A 21117-nucleotide genomic window follows, 5' to 3' on the forward strand; every position below is an offset into this window, starting at 1 on the left:
CGGGTGAGGAAGAAGAGGTTTCCCTGGAGCTCGCTGAGGTCCTCCCTTATTTGCTGGGAAGGGAAAAAACTGCTTGCGTGATTATACCTCCTGTGCTTTCTGCTTAACTAGATAAATGACACTCTGGACCACTTATTGGTTCAGGCTGTCGTGATTTACTGGCTGATGCGTGGAGGGATGCCTGTAGTTTATTGGGGCTGCATCCTATTTTGGGGCTGGGATTGACAGGGCAATGCACAGCCCAGGTGTTGCTTGAGCTGTCAGAACAGACCTTGAGCTGCCTTGCTAAGCTGGGGGGAAATTAGGTGCCATCCTTCATATTTACGTGCCATCTTGGGAGCAGGCGTCTGCTCTGGGCATAGGTGACACGTGGAGCAGCAGCCAGAGACCATCATTTAGCCCCACCACTCACCCTGCGTGTGTGCCGAGACTGAGAAGCGTGAAAATGGACGTGGTGGAGCTCATCCTGGGGAACAGGAGTGGACCTCCAAAAGGTAGCAGATACCTCCCTACACCACCTTCTAGGAAACAGCAGGAGCAGCAAATGGGTAGCTTTTTAAGGGTTCCTGCCCCTCCTCAGGGCAGCGAAATTCGGTCTGGCTTATATTGCCAAGAAGCTTTGGATTGCTTCTGTCCTTAGCTGATGTGACTCAGCGTACCATAAATCAGTATAGCTCCATCAGCGCAGTAACTCAGGTAAGTACCAGGAAAGGACCTGGCCCACAGATAACATAGAAATAATATAGAAAGCTGGGGATGAATAATTTCAGAATATAAATGTAGTCACAGTAGTAGTAATAATAATAATATTTTCCCTAGTGGGAGAAAAATAGACCTTTCATGGTTGTTGTGCCTGGAGCTATTAAATATGGATGAGACAGATGAAATGCTGCTTCTCCTATTACACAGAAATGAATAAACAGTAATTCTCAATCACTATATGCATCTCAGGCTTAAAAAATCCACAAAAACAAGTTAAATATGAACACCTGCTAACATTCGTGTATGATAAATGCTACTCTGAGGCTTTTGTCAACAAAGTGAAAAGATTTGCTTCCTTATAAAGACTCTGATGGCAGTGCAACCACAGTGTATTTACACTGCTGAAGTTAGGAAAATAGGTTCACTGTCAAACGTGGGGGTCCAATAAACAAGTTTACTAAACTGTCAGACTCGCTGGGTTGACGATACTGCTGGTTTACTGCAGATTTAGTAGCGTGTGATGTAGAAAGCAAGAAACACTTCTGAAATTTTAAATTGTCGTGGCAAGGTGGGAGGGAATGATGCCAGCTTTTAGTAATCTCTTTTCCAGGAAAGAACTAAGCTTTAGCCCTTATCGTGGATGATATGCGTGTGGGGACAGCAGTCTGTGATACTGGAGGAGGGGATGGTTAAAGCAACATGTCTAGGATGAAAACAGGCTGTGTCTGCAGTGTGATCTGGCAGCACGTGAAGATGGTCTTCCAGCTCAGTAATGGGTGTTAGACTGGGAGGACCACTTTATGCCCTCCCTGCCCTAGTTCCCACGTATTTCATGGGCACTGCCTCAGCCCATAAGGATGTTGTAAGGATAAATGCATGAGAAATTTTGAGGGTTTGGGCTATTCTAGCTCAAGCGACGCAAAGGAAATTGTTACATGCCATTTAAGATGTTAGAACTAAGTCTTAGGATGTAAGCTTTAGTTTAATTAGCAGTAGCTACCTTCTAATCCTGCAAGAAAGAGACCGTTATCTGCAGTGGCAATAAAGAGCCTATCATAAGATTCACTTAAAGCAAGAATAAAGGAGGACAGGGGTTATATTTATTCCAGAGAGATCAGTCCAAGAAGATTACAAAGGCTGTTTTCTCCATGGGTATGTGATGCACCTTTCAAAGCTGCGTTTTCCCTGGACATCTCGTGATAATTCTCTGCTGGTTTAATTCCTGTGAAGTCAGAGGTTGTCTTTACTACTAGATGTCCTGGCTGGGTTACTTAGGTGAAAATACTCTTGGAATTAGACAGTATTTTACATGCACTTCTCCTTGCTTTTTGCCATGCGTTAACCCTAAAGAAGTTCCCATTTGTCTCAGTGATGGGCTTAACTCTCCATGCATTTTGCGTGCCCATTTTTTTCCCATGAGCTGCTGTCGGCCGCTGCTGGCTCCACCGCATTAACTGACCGTAAGAACAGCTGTACTGGCTCAGACCAAAAACGCAGTTCATCCAGTGCCCCGTCCCTGCAGCTGATGCCAGATGCCTGGGGAGGAAAATATAGGTCAGCATTTAACAGTAAAGTAATTATTGTAGTGCTGTGAGTACTTCCCTAGTCTTCAGTGAGATGTGTGCAGGCATTTTTTGAGACACAAATGGGGTCTTTAGTGGTCTGGGATGAATTTTATCACCAGTATTTTTCCAGTTGTTTTCTGAATCCTTCTTAATATCCACTGTGCCCTGTGGAAAGAGGCTGGATGAAGTGTTTTCAAGTGGGTCCTTGCTACCCTCATGTGCTGTCACCTCATCCTTGTGTTGGAAGGGGCAGCGATCACCTTCCCTGCTCCACTCGGAGCTTTATTCTGACCCCTCAGTTGTCCCTTCCAGGCTGAAAAGTCCCAATTGATTCAGTAATTCCTCATAATGGGGCTGTTTCACAGTTTTGATCATCCCTGATGCCCTCCGTGGTTCTGCCGTGTCCTGCAGGCAAGGGAGAAGGATCTCAACAGCACGAAGCAGTCAGGGTGTGGCAAACGGCTTTCTTAGTAATCCCTAACACTGGATATTAAATGGATTTACTATTTATTCCTTGCTGGTTTCTGTCTTTTAACCAGTTCTTTATCCATGCAAGAAGCTTCTCCTATCTCCTAACGGCTCATCTGCTCAGACATTCTGCGTTGAGGCACCCCGCTGAAATCTAAGTAAACTACGTCAACAGTGTTTTCTCATCTGCACACGTGTTGACCCTTCCAGAGTACTCTAGTACATTTATAAGGCCTGGCTTTCCTTCTCAAAAGCCATATTAGCTTTTCCTCAATCTATTGTATTCTTCCAGGTGTTCAGTAGTTCTGTCTTTTGCCAGAGGGATATTCTTCATTATAGTTTTTACTGACCTGCTGATGTCAGATTTACTAATCTGGAGCTCCCTGAAATTCCTGAATTGTTCCTTTGAATCCTTTTTTAAAAAATCGTGTCATGTAAGCTGCCTTCTAGTTTTTGGGTACCCACAAAGCTTTAAGGGAGAGACTTTAGCCCATGTTTAGAGCTCCAGTAGTTTCACGCCTAAGTTCCCCTGGAATGGTTGGGTCAGTCCAGCCTATAAGCCTTCTAGCAACTTTGTAAATAAGGTTTTCAGTGCAAGAACCTCCCTGAACCTCTCTGCAGTGGGCATGAATGCCAAAAAAGTAATTTTTTTGCTGTAGCTGTGTGGGTTTATTCATGCTGCTTCTCTACTTGATTGCTTCCTGGTCCCTCAGCTATCTGGCACACTTCTGGCTTCTGATATCTGCAAAATAGCCTTTATTGCATTTCCTGCCTGCTGCAACCTGTTCGTCAGATGCTTTTTCCTGCCTTTTGAAGTTTTTCTATTTTACCCACTAGAACTTAAAATCCATTTTTGTTTCCTCATTTGAACACGCAACTTCTGATTTTGAGGATGCTGTCTTACTTCTCACAGTTTCTCTTGCCCAGCTGCTTGCCCTGCCAGACTTCTCTGTTTCTAGAGTTTCTTTGGATGGGGTATATATTTGTTCTGAGTTTCAAGCACTGATGTTTTTAAACAGTCCTTATGCCTCCTGCAAGTTTTAACTCTCCTGGTTCTGTCTCCTAGGACCTTCTCACTTCTTGTTTAACAAGCTTCCTCCTTTTTATAATTCTTCTTTCAAAATTAAACATGACACTGACAATTTAGCACAGTATAAGAGGTTACACCTCCTTTCCTAAGAATTTTGGTTTTGTGTCATGTGTATCCTACTACAGGTCAAGAGTTTCTTGCCATAGAGAGTGAAGGGGAATCCAGTTCTTGCGGACTCATTTTGCTGATCATTTCTAGCACCACTCTCTAGTCCTGGTTTAAAAACCATTCAGTATATTTGTGATTAAAACCCATTATGTGACATGGGAAAGCAGTTGGTTACTTAGCATATTTAAAATGTGTTTTACTAGTGTTATGGAAAGAAATTATCGAGCAGCAAATGTAAAATGAACAAACAAGAACTGCTTTCTCATATAATTTGTACTCAGTGGAGCTGAATTCTACAGGCGACTGTGAAATTCAAAGTCTAAATGGGTTGCAGAAAATGGATTCTACAGATTAGTAGAGGATAGGTGGCTAAGACATGATGGGTCAATGCAACTGCCACTTGAATAGAGATCCCTCTTCTGGATCACTGACTGTTGGAGGCTAGGGAGATAAATGGGGTGGGGGGAAGTCTTGTGCTGCATAAGCTCCATTTCTTACACTCTTTCTTTAAATAACTGTTAATGGCTGTTACTAAAGAAAGGACCCTGCACTGGGGAGACCCTGTTGCTTAACCCTGTTGAGCATTTTTTGCCTTCTTCATGTCCTCCTTTAACCAGGTAAAAAGAATACATTTTGTGAGCAAGCCATGTGAGTTTACATTTCAGGATCCTCAAGTATCCATTCTCTTGGAGTGAGTTCTCATTCACTTAGAAATGGAAATATTTTAATGGGGAAAGGACTTTGTTTCAAAGAGAGCATAAACTTTCTAATCAAAAAAGGCTCTTGCTCATAGCAGAAGGCAAAACTTTTTTGCAAGGAAGTATCATGCTTTTTCTGCTATTCCAACAGTTTCACATACATCTTGTTGACCTGTCATGTTTTAAAGGACTCAAAGCTTATTTCTTCATAGTGAACCTCCCCATCTGATCGTGGTGGGGAGACACTGTCTCATTTTGATCTATTCCTAAAATGACCCCAGGGATTGTCTTGTGCGCTTGCTGTCAGGATTAAGTGTCCAACCCTTCCTCCCCTCCAAGCCCTTTCAATGACAATAAACAGAAGCTCCCCAGGAGGCCAAATTTCTGGAATCTTTCTAGCTTTTTTTTTTTTCTTTAATCAACTTTTAACCTGTTTTGAATACTCTGCAGCCCATCTCTTCTGTGGGCTGGTGTACCAACCACAGAACATCTGTACCACACGCAACTTGTGGCAGTTTTTACCAGCTGGACCAGGCTCAGCTTAGTTCCTGAACTCTCTGCCGGCAGCCTGCTGCTTGCAGTATTTCTGGGAATTGTCTCTCAGATAACCTTCACAGTGCATTGGAAGAGAGATTCCTGCAATCCTGCCCGTTCCTTGTCACTCTGCCAGTGTTCTCGTGCAATCCTTCTGGGGGACTTTGATTTTCCGCGGTGCATGTCACCTGGGAGGATAATATGATGCTTCCTTTTTATTCATGTTTGAAATTATGCAACAGATTCCAAAGAAACACAGAAATTATTGCTGTCAGGTTTGAAGAGCTGTGTTCCCTTCTCCCCACCCTCATCCAGCTCATGGAGCATGTTGCGGTACTGCTCAGACCTGCCGTCCAAGGTCTGGGCTGGGTTGTCGGGACCTGCATAAAGGCGGAGAAGCGCGGTGGTGGCAATTGTCAATGTGTGCGTAGCGTGTCAACCTGAGATGGAAATGAGTTCTGAGAAATTTCATCTTTAAAAATAGGAAGGGCGTGTGGCAGTCATCTCCTAGGAAACTCGTCATTGTGTTATGAGACTATAATGTGCTATGATTACATTTCAGATAAAGGGTATCAGTGATGCTGTCAGATTGTTTCTGCTGAAGTTTTCCAACACAGAAGGTCATCCCTATGCAGCAGTTGACTTTGGTTGGTTTTTGTGAGCTGGTTGGGGCACTGAGATGATTCCTCCTGTGCTGTTGCTCACCGGAGAATGTGAGGTGAAGACTCAGGCACGAGTAGCCCGGCACTGGCATGTGTTTGTACTGTGTGCTGAAGCTGCGGGCAGTTGGAGTCTATCACTGTTCTGGTGAGTCAGGTGAAGTTCAGTAGCAGCAGCTTCCCTACGCAGGTCTGGAGGTCTTCAGTCTTCATCTCCTTACCAGCAGGGTTGGTAAATAGATTGGTGATTGTCTTCTATGAAGACTAAACCAGTTGCTATTAAACCAGGCATTTTTTTAAAAGCCTTTTTGTGGATGATTTGACAGAGATATCAATGCCTGTCTCACTGCTGATGGCTTCCATGGACCAGTCCCAACTCTTTGGGTGGGCAGGTCTGTCCTCCTTTCAGACGAAACGCAGGAAACACCAGCATCTTTTCTCTGCTGTGATTCTCTAATGGGCTCAGCTGCTTTGGTGCAGGTCTGCCATGCTGGAGGGACTCCTTCCCTCACGAGGCTCTCTTCTACCATCACATGGGCAAGGCAGCAGAAGGCAAGGATGGCTCCCATCCTCAGGGGATGGGATTGCTGCATGTGTCACTGTCCTGCTCTGCTGTTAAAAGCATGGGATAAATCCGGAGGGCCTGTTTTGCCAGGCCTCGTATGCTCCCTCCTTCATCTGGGTCAATGCTTAGGCTGGACATGGTTTGGATGGAAGCTGGTGCAGCTTCTGGTTCCTTACATCTCCTGGGGAATTTCCTTTTGGCCAGTCCCAGTATAGATCTGTGACATCAAAAAATGTTCCGTCAGAGCAGTGTAGAGGCTCATGACAATAAGTTTATGGGGGGAAAGTTGTGCTGGTGCTGCATCTATTTTGTGAATAACACCAGTAGTCTTAACACAGCACCTTAAATGCGGAGCTACGGAGAAATTCCTCATCAACAGAAGCTGAAAGGAAAACACTTTTTGCCCTGAGATTTGAGTGAGAATGACTGAGGCTTGCACACGTGGAAAGTGTGTGGCAATTCTTTTTGCAGAAGTATCTGTGAGTTTCAGAAGTGCCTGGTAACTTCTGTATACAGTTACACTGAACTAATCTTTGCCGAAATGTTTATTTTCAAGCTTGCCGGTTACTAGGCAAACCAGTTTGCTAAGATTTCTTAGTGTACCTAAGCTCAGACATGAAACTGCATGTGGATACATGAGTGAAGAGGCTGGGGAGCAGGAAAGCAAATACTCTTCTAGTGTTTTAAGAGGTGGCCATTGGAAGTAAGGCTGCAGATGGAGCTCTGGATATCCTGCAGTGTCTTTTCCTATCAGAGCTCAGTTCTGAGCTACAAAACAATTTGTATTTCATTATACTGAATTGTGTGTCTTTTTTTAATTCTAAGCTATGACTTGGAGTGGGCGAGGATACAAAATACACATAATTTTTATTCCAAATATTTAAAACAGATATGCAGGACTGGCTGGCTGGCTAACAACAGGATGAGAACAAGCCAATTAGAGTTTCATAGTGGCACAGAAGGGCTGTTAGACAATGGGAATTGTTCAGCTGTGCTTGTTACAGCTCTGAACCCTGTGGCCTCCTCTTTTGGTGGCTGCTCATCATGTTCATGGGGAGTGCTTCCTGACTGGGGGCTGTAGATTGGGCCTAAAGGATTAAACTAGAAAAGGCAGATCCTAGGAGATGTGCCTTGGTTTCACGGTCTGATTTAACTAATCTACGTTTGTCCTTACAATAGGCAGGAAGCGTTCTGTGATCATGGGCGTAGAAGACTTACAAGTCCTAGTCCTACTTTTGTTTTGAATATGTTGTTATTCTGCATACTGAGGTCCTATGAGTTGGGGAGGAGATTTGTCTGCCTTAGCCTTCAAAGTGTCCATACTGTGGACATCTTCATCTCTCTCCCTAGGCTGCCTTTGCTCTCAGTGAAGATCAAGAGGTGCATTTAGGGTGCGATTCATCTGACCAGTGTTGGATAGTTACCCCAGCACTGCTGTACTGGTTATCTCTTGGCTGTAACAGGAGCCTTGGGGGAATAGCTTAGATGTCAACAATACCCATGTAGATGTGTTCAGAGGACTTTCATTCTGGGTGGTCAGACTCTAGTTTCTCTTGAAGCAAGACCAGATCCTAAGGCTGGAAGTCATCTAACATAATTGCAGCTGCCTGACGGGCATCTCGGTATTAATGTCTGGGCGTCTCAGATGATCTCTTTGACCAGAGCCAGGCAGCAAATGGAGCAGGGGATTTTGGGTTGACAGGGTTTAAGGATTCCTACAGAGTCATAGCGTGCTGCCCTCAATGTATTTTTGGATGGGATGTAATCATCTGTTGGAGATGTTTCTCTGAGTACAAAAGGAGTGTGCACTTTTAGATTATGCAAAGTGCCCAGCTCTTAAAAAATTAAGGTTAAGTAACTTTTAAGATCCATGTGGTTCCTGTTCCTCAGGTCCCTCATCTGTAGAATGGGCCATACAGTTCATGAGACAGGGCTGGTGTTTGAAAATCACAGGTCAAGTAATACAATTGTTTGCTTTTGATCACTGAGGAAGACCACCAGAACTGATACTTTGGCTTTGTTTTGTAAAGAGATAAATGCCACTGGAAGGAATGAGGTGCTGTGCCGACTTTTGCAACTTGTATTTGTGAAGGTCCAGACACCTTTAGGCAAAAGTGCTGACTAAAGGGGAATTTCCCATGGTTTAGACACAACTGCAAAGTTATTTGATCTTTAGGTAGTTGCTAGTTTCATTTTAACTAAAGATCTTCCCTGTGGAAGGAACATAGGAATCGCTGCAAAGCAAAACTATAGTGTCTGCACTACCTTTGCTTTGCTTTGCTTTGAAAGATGCAATGTCGTCTAGTCATTCCTTAATTGATCCAGCCTCTTGGAGAGTGCCATGGTGTGCCAGATCTTTTCTTAAGTTTCCATGTGGAGGAAGAAGAAATGTGCTTCTTCAAATTGGTATAATCTGCTTTATATGGCCACATAAGATCTCCAGCAATCAGATGTGTTGTAATAGACCCTGCATATATCAGTGTCAGAACTGGGAAACTCTTTGAAAAAAATTATGGAGATCACTTATGCCTCAAGAAAGGTTTGAGGTCATTATTAGAAGAAGAAAGGTTATTTCCTTCTGAGGATGCTGCCATCAGATAAACCCTGGAATACAATGAGCTCCTTTTGTCTTGTAAGATAAAAGTGGAAGAAAGGTAGTTAAATATTCACTTTGGAAAGAAAGTGATCATCAGTGGAGAAAATAAACTGCTTAACAGCTCATTTGTGAAGTGTATAATGGAAGGAAGAGCTCAATACAGAAAGCTGTATGTTTTGCTCTTGATTCTGGATAGCTTTTCTGTGATTGCCACGGAGGTTGTAATGTAAATGTAATAGGCCTTTAAAGACAATACTTCCCTTTCTAATAGGGGTCAGGATTAATCAGAAAGGAGAAAACAGTTCAGGAAAGAAGAGGACTGTAATAATGAACATGACTGGGGATCTGCGCCGGGCTAGTTTCCCTTTTTAGCATCCATGCATCACTGTCTCAGAACAGACTGCATAGCATCCTATTAAATTAGCATACACCAGGCAGCTAAAACAAATTAGTTCATCTCAGAAAAGGAAGAGATTCTGCAGAAACTTTTCCTTTTTGGCTTAATTTCTGTGCTTTATCTGGTTTATTCATCTTTGAACCCAAGTTTTATGACACTGAAGCCCGTATTGCTCGCTTTGCTCTGCACGTAATGGCTTTTCTTGCCTGGAAGTCTCCTTGGCCGTGTGTTTCGGTGCCTTCATCCTGCTGGTGTATGAGTTGGAGTGCCCCAAGCACCGTGGGATTTCCCATCTGCATGGCTGGAAGCCATCCCAGCAGCGCTCTGCTCTCCTGCCTGCGTTGTAACACAGGTCTCAAACTTGGTGTTTCCCAGCTGGCCCTCAAAATGGGAGCTGAGCTGGCTCGGTGGTGGTGGTGGGCAGGGAGAAGCGCTCAGGGCGCAAGGGAGCCACGCGGCACCTTTGCAGATGCCTCATAACATCATGTTTGAAGGAAGGGAAGGGAGTTTCTCGGTGACAAGGGGTGCTGGTGGTGTGTGCTATGCCCTGCTGTGAACTTGAAATTCATCCTGGAGTGAAGAACTGATTCCAACTACAGAGTGGTTTAAGTGGTTTCCAGTGATTTTTTTTTTTTTTTTTTTTTTTTTCCTTGGGTGAAAATGATTGTTGCCCACTAAAGAGGTGGTTGTGTTCTGGTGAAGGTGGTCCAGGAGAAGAGGCAGGGGTGTGAAGGAAACCACCTTGACTACATTGTCATAATTTCATGCTTGATAATGTGAACTTTAAATTGGTGTTTTCTGGCTTCATAGAAGTCTCTCTCCTCTAAGTAGCTTTCCTTTAAGTAGCTGACATGGGTTTTCAGTCTTAATTCTAGGTTTTTGTTTGTGTGGGTTTTGTTTTTTTTTTTTTTCCTGAGAGTATAAAATATTGAGTAGCTAAAAGAAGAAATGATAAGCCTCAAATTGGCATTAAAATTCTTGCAGCTGACTTTGGTGACAAAAACTGTCAAAACACTAAGCTGTTGTTGTAATTGTAGATAATAGTATCCCCAAAAATGGAAGTTAAATCCAAACAAATTCAAACATTTTTGGTGACTACAGAAGATGAAAGCTTTGTGCTGCTCATTCTATTGCAGCAAGTCGCCCTGTAATGGTGGGAGAAAACCAAACTGGTTTATAAGGTGGGGAAAGAAGAAGCTCTACCTGCAGTATGATATCGTCGGGTGTCTCTGTTACGGTTGTGGCTCTAAGTCCCAGCGGAGATCTGTGGATTGATGGGGTTCCTCTCTCCCAAAAATTATGTTAGAGGGGGAGCAACAAGGTGGCTGGAGAGATGAAGTCTGGAGCTGGGGATGTGCTGCCCATCCCTGGGCGTCGTGACTCCTGGGCTCCTCTCACACTGTGGGGAAGCGGCTGTTCATCGGAAGACCCCAATGGTCTCAATGTACCTTCTTGCTTGGATGAAATGCTGAGAGGGTATTGGCGGGGGAAATGGCTCAGGGCACAGAGAAACATGTCAGTGGTCCAGATAGGAGCTCCTTGCTACAGAAACTCCCAGCAAAGAGTATTTTTGCCCCTTGCCGTTGTTGTTTGAGTGTCCATCAGGCTATAGCGACAGCGTTTTGGCACAGTTGGAAGTGTCGTTCGTCATCTGTAATGGGTAACAGCAGCCCCAGCCCCGGGGATCAGGCATCTCTGTGGGGATGGGGGACATTACTGTGGGTCAGGATCGGGATCACCCCTGGGGAGGGGAACCAGGGCCATGTCTGGTTCACTGGACACTCACCAGGCCCCAAGGCAGAAAACAGCATTTTCAGTTGTGGCTGGGTGGCTTAGTAGAAGTGAAATGAGTAGCGAGGCTAAAAATACTGGTGGTGTTACAGGAATCCTGGTTGTTCTGCCCTTGCCCAGGCAGAGGAAGCATTGCCATAGAAGGGGCTGCAGGGTTGGGACTGTGTGTTTGATGAATGAAAACAGCTAGAAAAAGCATTTGTCCTCCAAAGAATAGATGGCTGCAACCGGATTAGGAGGTGTGTTTCTTTCCCTGTAAATTTCTGTTCAGCTCTTGGGAATGTGTAGGGATATTTGACTTCTGTACCACATGTAACAGTCCCCAAAGCCTTCTCCTTTGCTTGTGACTGGGTAAAAACACCCTCTGCACTTTAGCGTTGTTAACGTTGCATTCAGATGTCACTGAGCTATGGCAAATTTCATTGTAAATTCATTTTCACACAGACTTCAGGACATTCGTGGACATGACTTTGGAGTGAAAAACTTTATTTCCAGCCTTAGTTTGGGTTTATGTTGGGATGGGTCTGGAATTTGGCAGAGTGAGCACGTGTGTACAGAAATGACTGAGTAGAAAATCTAATAAAAAGAAATAGAACGTGACTTGTGCAGAAAAATGGCTTAGTAGAAAAATATTTTGCAGGACCAGAATCTCCCTGGTATGTGCTGGCTACATAGAGCTCTACCTCATCTCACAGTTAACTCCTTGAGGTCCATGGGAAAAGCTGTGGAAGATTTTTTTCTTACATACTTGCCTTTGCAGTTCAAACTCACCTTTCTTTGGGGAGTCAAGGAGCAGAATTGGTGTGTGGTTGCCAAAACCATGCTACAGAAATTACCTTCTTTGATTTGGTTGGTCTCGCTTTGATTCAGTCAGTCTCCCATCTCAGGGTGATCTTCACTGTGAACATGGTGTATTTTTCAAATGATGAGTGTTTGCTTTTTTTTTCCCCCCATGGTTTGGCTCGGGCAAAGTACACACAGAAAGCCAACTGTATCATAATTAAGATCATTAGCTATACATAGCCCGAAGATGTGAAATCTGTTTCCTGACTATGTCTGTTGATTTAGTATGACAGAGCACCTGCTAATGCAGCGGAAAACTGCTCAACATGGAAGTCTCTGCAAATGGAGAAATTAACTTTTATCCCTCCATCAATTCTTTGTCTTCATTTTGTCAGTATTTTTGTGACAGCAGTTTTTTCAATGAATGAGAACAGATTTGCTGTCACAGTGTATGTTGTTCATTGTATTTCACAAATTAAGTGTTCCTATTAAATCATAGTTCAAACAGATGAAGGAAAAAGTTATTTGTCCTTTATTTTTCTTTGATCTGCAGGATAGCCTAGCCTTGCAGCTATTGTTTTCTAATAGAAAATCCAGTCTGTTTGGGTACGAATGCCATTCATATTCCAGTGTTAACCTTGAAATCCTAATCTTCAAGTCTAGATTAAAGAAAATAGCTGGATGAGAAATAATTTAAATGAATTAAAACTATAAAAGATTGGTATCTCATAGGATGCTGCTTGGTCCAGACATGTGCAAAGGGGTGAGGAGTCAGATCATCTCAACCACCCTCTAGAATTTGCCATTATCTCAATGTCACTCACCAAGTCATTTAACCTCTCTTTTTTTTTCCTCTTACGTTGTTCTTAATTCATATAAAAATTATCTAGATCATAAAATTATTCCATGCCTTAATTAGAAGTTTGAAAAGAGTCAGTCCTCTAGGGTAAAAGATAACATGGTCCAAACTTTCAAAAATAGGTTGTTGCAACAGACGTATTTCAGCAGCTAAAGTTGGTTTAATTTTACAGAAGTTTCTTGCTTACCCATTTCCACTGCTGCCCTACTTCCTCAAAACCATGATGCTTTTTTTATTTGTTTGCTATAATTTCCAGGCAGGATGAGGAAATCTCCTAAAGGGTTTTGAAGCCCCTCTTCAGAGGGGCAAAGGCTGGGTCCCCAAGCATGTTGGAAAGGTTGGAGTTACCTCTTTCCGAGCTGAAGGGAATGGGACATCCCAGCCACTGCAGATGCTGTTAAAACCATAACTTTTAATCAGTTAACCTCTTCTCCCTATTTTTTTTTTAATCTGTATCAGAGTCTAAAAATACTTTTTTGGATTTTATTTTCAGGGGTGGGGAGGAGAATAAAACCTGCTCAAATATTTTCACAAAGACCTTCCTTAGTATTTTACAGAATAAAAAATATCCTTGTTTCTGTGTGTCCTTTGCAGAAACTGTGTTTTTCCATGCATGAAATTTCAGAAAAAACCTCATAATTCAAAATACTATATTGACCAAGAAGTTTCTGAATCTCTTTCTGGCTTGGTGCAATGACCATAGAGATACTGGCATATGGGTTGCAAATGAGAGGTCTCGGGAACACCATGTCATTACAGAGATCGTGCACTACCTCCTAGGAGAGGTGGGGTTTTAATCCAGAGCCCTGTCTGAGCTGCAGACATGTAGCATTCTGGTTGTTCAACATCTCCTGTATTGTTTTTTTTTTTTCCTTTTTTTATCATGTAACACTGCTTGATGATGCTTAATGGAAGCCATGTCCTTTTCACAAAAAGTCCTGTCACTTTGATGGTGTAAAATGCAACATTTTCCAAACCCAAACATCTTAATAGAACTTTGTGCACAATTAATTTTTAACCCTCAGTAAAGAATCGTAGTAAATTCTTAGAGATAAATTTCTTCCTTCATCAATGTCTTGATTTTAAAGGCCACATTAATTATTTTGGGGAAAAAATTGCAAGCCTACCAAGTCGGTAGTTCTGGAGAACTTTTTTGAGGGGGCAGAGAATTTGCTGTAGGTTATATTGCTGTTAGCAAGAAAACGAGCAGCCTTGTCTTTCTGACTTTCTCTCTGGTATTTATCTTTTCATGCATGACTCAAGAGGGGTTTAGTGGGGGCTGGACTGGATCGTTAAGGGTAGATAAATTCAACTGTGTGTTTGAAATTATGATAATTGCTTGCCCATCTATTCACTATTATTTCTGATTCTGCCCTGACTCCAGCAGACCCCAGGAGTGTCTTTGCTGCCTTTTCCTTGCTGATGCTCCTTGCTACCATTTCTTTCTTCTTGCCCTATACCGTTCATTCCTCTCAGTCTGTGTTTAACTCTTTGATCCCTATCTGCAGCTGCTCCCTCCCTTCTCTTTCCTTCCAGCACTTCTCTTTTTTTTTTATCCCTTGACTTGTTGCTTTCCTCCCCAGCCCCCTTGCCCTGTGAACACAGGAGCATATATAATAATGCACAGGAATAGCGTAGGCTGCCTTGCATCTCCCTCCTGCCTTCCCGGCAGATCCACCCCAGTGCTCCCCCCTCGTTGCCCAGAGGCTCTTCCCAGCACCAGCAATTTCATGCCATGGCCTCATATAAAACTCAGTGTAAAAAAAAAAAAAAAAAAAAAAAAAAAAGCGCTCTGTCAGTGCTCAGGGTTGACATGTGAGCGAATGCTTTAGCTGAGGTTCAGCTTATTTCATGCTTTAATGAGAAAGGTCATTAAGGAGATATGGAATTGGGTTTTATGAGTATCTCGGAGCTCGCCCCAAAATTTCATTTAAATTCACAGAGGCTGTTTCCAACTGTTGAACCCCATGGCTGTCCTGGTAAGTGGAGAAAGAAATCCAGCAAAATGGTGAAGCCAACTGAAATAGAGGTGTTTCCCAAAGCTGGCTTTATGGTGTAGAGCGAAATAAAGGGATTTTCTTTATTTTGCTGTCTGAGAACAGCAATGAAATCCAGATTGGGATTTCAGATGGGAGCTCTCTGTGTTTTTATAATATCGTAAACACTGGGAAACCTATGTGATCAGTAAATGGCCGGTATGAATATGCTGCTTTTAACAGCATTTAACTGAAGGCAAAAAGCTTGTTCAAGACACAGCTGGAATGAAGTGCGGTGTTGAAAGCTTAAGCAGGTGGGGCTTAAGGGGTTCATGAAATGTAGCTGGGAGCAGTCCTGTGAGTTTCTGAGCTCCCTGGTCTGCAACCAAAGCTGATAAGCACTGAGAGGTCTTGGGGCTTTCCAGTAAAAGGATTTTATTGCAGTTCTGGTCTGGCTGTCCCAAGCATGAGGTTCAGGATGAAAACCCTATTTGGTGAATCGAATGACTAGGACTGTTGATAATAGGAAAGCAACGAATAGGTCTTTAAAAACACTTTGGGTGGCTCGATTGCGCAAGCCGTTAGGATCAGTTGTGTGGACTCTTAAGTTGCAGCCTGTGATGCTCTGACGTGCCATGGGAGATTATACACAAAGCGGAAAACAGTGAATCGTTCCTGTACTTAGAGTGGCGTAAATGTGGTCAGAGTCTGTCCTTTTTGAGAAAAATGAGACAAAACATTCTTGGTTCAGAGGGTCACTGCCACATGTAGACAAGCTGTCAAACATCTGCTGTAACAGTTTGCAAAAGTCTCTTTTCATCCGTTCCTAAACTTCCCATTGCCATTTCCCTATCACTGCTGGCTACAAAAGCATTCCTGGGGAAACAGGCACTTTCTTTCCAGAGCAGCAGCCTCTTCCTTTTGTTTATCTGCTTATCCACAGGTTTAATGATTCACTGGGTCATTTTGCAACTCGGGAACCGTTGGTGAGGTCACAGCTGCTTGGTTGTGTCATCAAAGTGCGTGACTTCAAAAGGAAGAGCCTGGCCAGGAAAGGAAAGGCTTCTGTTTATCCCCAAACATCTAGATAAGCAGCAGTTGTGCAGAATGAAAGTCAGGGAAAGTTGGTGGTAGCCAAATGAAGCTGTGGTCAAAAATGTTTTAAGAGCAGACTGGAGCACGGTTGGGTTTGCTCAGCCTGCTCGTGAGCTCTTTTCACGGAGAGCTATGTAGAAGAGCAGAATATCTACTGATGGGGTCAAAAAAATGAAAGAAAGTGTCCTGCATGTTTTTATTTTCTATAAATAAAATATGATCCTTCAGCTGGCGGATCTTCCAGCTGTGATCCGGTTAGACAAGTCCTTGGCTCTGATGTCTGTTGGACAAAGCAGGTGCTTCAGGAGGAGGTTTTGGTGAATAGGAGCAAAGACTTGCTGTTCCTCATCGGGCCAATGCTGTCTTGCCCAGTACCTCGCTGCTAAACCAGTAACGAGCCCTGGAACACGAGAGTGGCCCCAATATGCCAGAGCAAAGGTCTGTTCAGACCAGCGTTGTCTGTCTGAATGTTGCTCAAATGCTCAGAAAACTGTGTGAGAACAGAAAAAAAGTTTATGTAGCATGGACTGTAACATTTTCCTGGCTTCTCCCCAGTAAGGTCCAGATGCTTTGGAGGAAGTGATGAGAGTGCAAGAAATAATACGCTGTTGTGGAATAACCTAATGAAGGAGAGGCACTGCCCACTCTTGGCAATTAGCGACTGGCTGCTGTGATGAAGTTTCTTTATTTGTGTAATCCTCTCTGGGGTAACCGTAGGGAGGCTGCCGTTAAGGCTGACGTTTGGACTTGTGATTTAATCCGATTCTTTGGCTTTAGCGATTATACACACAGCGGTTTGTGTTGTGGAACAACTCGGTGTACATAGAGAAATTCTGACGCTGCTTCCCTGTCTGAGTCAGGGTTGAGCCCACGGTGAGGAGATGCTCTGGGCTGCCAGGGAGGACCAAAATGAAGGCCCTGACCTCTTGTGGTCACGGAGGAACTGGGAGCACTCTTGGTACTGGTGCGGCTCTTAGACCTAGGGACTTTGTGCTGCTGTGTGATTTAAACCTCCAAAAACCTCGGCAAGGGGAGAAGTACGTTGTCCATCAAATCCACAGCTGGACTATGTGGTCCGTGCCCCGGTGTGCAGAAATGGTACTTTTTGATTTTTGAGCTTTGCTCATACTTCTGCTGGACTATGGTTCTTTATTAAAATTGTTACATTTGGTAAGCCTTTAACATTTTGCGTGAATGTGAATGTCTGCATATGTTTGTAAAGGCAAAGAAAGATGCTCGTAATGTCATAGCTGTGATTAGCAAGAGCAGCTTTCAAAAGGCACCAGAAGAACTATATTCAATGGTTATGTTTCAGTTAACAGCTTCCAAAGAAAAGGCACCAGTTAAAACCAGGGTTTTTCTTTTCTTCTTTCAGGGGTGCGTTCTCCGAAGTTGTTTTGGCTGAAGAGAGAGCAAGTGGGAAACTCTTTGCAGTCAAGTGCATTCCCAAGAAGGCACTGAAGGGAAAGGAAAGCAGCATAGAGAATGAAATTGCAGTCCTGAGAAAGTAAGTATCAGACCTTCATTTCTGCTTCTTCACTTCAGTTAGACTCCTGCATTTAAGGAGCAGGAACAGTGATTGACAAGCATGACTGACAGGTTGTTCAGCCCATCACAGACAGACAACATCAACTGAGTTTAAATGATGCTGAAAATGTTTTGAGAAATGGTTTTCTTTTGTGTTAATACAGCCAGATGACTGCAAAGTGGGAAAGAAGAGGAGCTAGGCTGGAGTAAAGCCTATGATGACATAAAAAGACCTTATCCACTAATAACATCAGCAGTTGGGTCACTGGCTTTGAGGAGAGCAAGAGCAGGGTTATAATTTCCAAGTGCTTAAACAGTCTGTATACTAATTGCTCTAAAACTATGGCATGCTATTAATTGTTGTAGGAGGTGGTGGTAACTCGTACCGTGGAGAAGTACCTCTGCCACTTCTGGAAGTGATTTTCCAGGGCAACTTCTATTTTATCAGGGTTGTCCATGGTGTGTGTATTTTTTCTTGACCATGGAGGGTATACATGGATAAGAAAAAGTCAGCTCACAACTGCTGTGAATTCAGTGTAGTCATTAGAGACTTGATTCTTAACCTCTTCCTCATCTTATGCCCTGGAGGTGGGATTCAGAGACGCTTGGATCTGAACTCGTCACCCTTGACTTTCTTTCTAGGAAATGGAAAGAGGTTGGTCACTTTAGGATTCATCCATGTAACTTGTTTTAAACTTCTAAAAATACCTTCTCATTGAATTAGAAGTAGTACAGTTATATAGAAGTCTACATTGGACTAAGGCACTCTGATTCCTACTGCACTGCTGTGCCTAGTGGGACTTCTTGCCGCAGCTCTTGGTCATGCAGAAGCTGATGGCTGATCAACTGGGCACCGTGTGACAAAACTGATCTTAAATCTTTAAAACTAACTAGATGCTTCTAAACTAAATGCTCAGACAGCCTAAGCCAAAGGAGCAGGTTCAAGGGCAAACTCGGCCATCTCAGTAAGCAGAGGGGATCCTTTTCAGTGGAGGGACATAAGTGGGGCTCCGAACAGCTACAAGCATTTGTTGCAGTTGCCTTCCCATTGCTGGACCCGTATCAGGTCAGTACAATGTAAAGCCAGTGATAAACGCAGCGTGTTGTCTTGCTGTGTAGTGTTATTGAGAACCTGTCATAAAGCTCAACCGTTGCCATCTCCATAACCAGGTAATAATGGCCAGCAACTGGCAGCTTGAAACGGTCTTTGTCTATATGGGTTTGTCTGCTGATACTCATGTGTGGGTATAAGAGCGGCAATACTGGCATGCAGTAAGGATTGCCTTGCATCAGCCTTGAACCTAAGCTATTAGAGCAGAGAAATCATTTAGGTTATTTCTTGCTTCTGTGTTGTGAAAAGCTTCTGTTCCCTGCAAACAATTTCCTGAGAAACCAGGAGGCAGCACCCGGGCTGTGCTATTCCAGCTGCAAGGGCAGGAGAGTGAGTGGGCAGAAAATTCCTTATTTTCATACAATTAGATCTACTCGGTCTCTTGTCCTATGCACATTAGGACCTTAAGAGAGATTTTTCCTTTTTTATCTCCTTATGTCTTCTACTTGGCTGTTGCCAATACAAACTTTGCATGTCATTGTATCTATTCTGAAAATAGACATCTTTGCTAGCAGACACAGTATTGAATTTGTATGTGCCACCAAGGAAACGCTTAGAAAATAACAAACTGGATCTGCCTACAGTTGAGGAGAGGGGATATCAACCTGTTTCCCTGTTCAATGAATTCTCTGCTTCAAAAGCTGTCAGTAAAAAGAGATTTGAGATAGGTGGAGTGGATCCTGAGCAGCTGTTGCTAAGCTCCAAAGGTATCTCAGTGTCCTTGCTTTTGTTTGTGGTAGCTTAATACTGAGTGGGGATGGCTAGTTTGTGTGTTGTCTAATTAGTGGGTAGGATGCCGGAGCCCTGGGCTGCCCTGCGTGGCTGTGAGGTGCCACAGCCTTAACGTGCCATGTTCTGAACCGCCACTTCTGAAGGGGATGCACCCAGAGGATGCCTGCCAGGAGGAACTGGTCCCTGTTCCCCGAGAGGAAGGTGTAGAGCCACAGAGGACGGATGCAAAGCAAATATAAGTACGCACGTGTGTTGATCCTGGTCTCCCTTTCTGGTTTTGAATTATGCCTTTGGGGGGTGCTTGAATTCCAATGGGATACAAGTCCCAGAGGACGCTCTGCCTAGCTGAAATGCAAGCAAACTCTCTGTGATCCTTTAGAGAAAGATCTCTTGTCTGACAGGGGACTTTCTGCTCCTATATTCAATCAGTAGATTTTTGTCTTCCTCCTGATGAGGTATTTGCTTCCTGGCAGACATCTGCTGAGTGCTGTGAAACGCAACTCTTCTTGAGTTCCCCTGGTTGTACATCAAATGGGGATCTACTGGGGAATCCTCAATATACTCCTTGCAGCCTCTGCCGGCTCTCACGTGAACTGTTCATGCCCCTGTGTGTGGTGAGCAGGTTTTTAGGGACAGTCAGAGATTGTGCTGGCCGTGTCCAGGACTGGTACGCACACTTTGTACCCTCAGGCTGCCCTGGTGGAGGTTTGTCCCATGGGCAGTCCTGCCAAATCATCTGGATCTGGCAGAATCAATATGGAAAAGGGTTTGAATGATGTCATGTGTTGAAGTCACATTTTAAATAGCGTTTTTTAAATTCAGGATTAAATGTCTGTGCATGGAGTACTATAGGAAGTAGAACCTGGTGATAAGAGCATGAATCCAATGACCAAAACCCTTGGGTCCCCTCTCACTTCTGCTGCTGACTTCCCGTGTGACCTTCAGTCACAATATTTATTTATTGTCTGTCTCAGTATTTATTGTCTGTGCAACAGCCTTTATTCAAAACGCTTTCAAATCAAAAGTTTTACCTGCAGTTCATTTTGCAGTCCTTTATCGTGTCAGCAGACCCAAGAGGGTGGGTGCAAGAAAGGAGGTTTCTGGGCTGGGCTTTTAGCATGAAACTATTGCGGCATCCCGTCAGTCCTTCTGTGTGTCTCGGCTAAAAAGCTGTTGGAAGTATTAATCAAATGTTCTGTGTTGGGGAAGGTCAGCGGTCCCCATGTGAAGTACATGGAAGGTAGGAGATTTTATCTCTCTGTCTGCGGGCTTGGACGCTCTTGCTGCCAAAACAAAATGACACATTTTAGAAGCGATGTTCTGCTAACAGAGGAGCGAGCTGCCAGCCAACTGATCTGCATGTTTGTGTGAGTGCCAGAGTGAATCATGCATACTCCATCACTTTATTTTTCCAGCCATGGCCAACAAATCTGTTCTTAAAAAAGAAAAAAGGCGGAAGAGCCGTTAAGTCAATATTTACGCCTAGCAACCTTAACAGGGTTCTTCCAATATGGACTCTTTTGTGTCCTGTGGAAATCCATGGCAACATTCCCCGAAAACTCGGATGGGTGGGGACGGAGTGGGAAGGAGCTCGCTGTCGAGTGCAGTGCTGGGAAAGACTAAGTCTGCAGTTAATCCAGGAGCCTAAGCCTGACAAGGTGTTTAAGCATGTGCCTAATTTTAGAGGGTTATTTGTTCCAGTGAAATCGGTGAGTAGGTTGAGCTCACTTTGCTGAGCTCAGGCCTAAAGGGATGCTTCAGAGCAGGGTGAAATTCCGATAGGCACCTGTGTTCGGTACTGCATCAGGAGGGGAGTTTTCTTAATGGCTTTGATTAGTGACCAGATGATGCACTGGTGCAC

General features: G+C 43.7%; 1 protein-coding gene across 1 annotated transcript in view; it reads left to right on the forward strand.

Annotated features, from left to right (window-relative positions):
* Positions 1–21117, forward strand: part of CAMK1D (calcium/calmodulin dependent protein kinase ID) — a 230183-nt gene that overhangs the window by 80496 nt on the left and 128570 nt on the right. Inside the window, exon 2 of the mRNA XM_049814469.1 lies at positions 17262–17393. Coding sequence (XP_049670426.1) covers positions 17262–17393 — 132 coding nt within the window. The remainder of the gene's footprint in view (positions 1–17261; positions 17394–21117) is intronic.

The sequence above is a fragment of the Accipiter gentilis genome, chromosome 11 (assembly GCF_929443795.1).
Source record: "Accipiter gentilis chromosome 11, bAccGen1.1, whole genome shotgun sequence".
NCBI lineage: Eukaryota > Metazoa > Chordata > Aves > Accipitriformes > Accipitridae > Astur > Astur gentilis.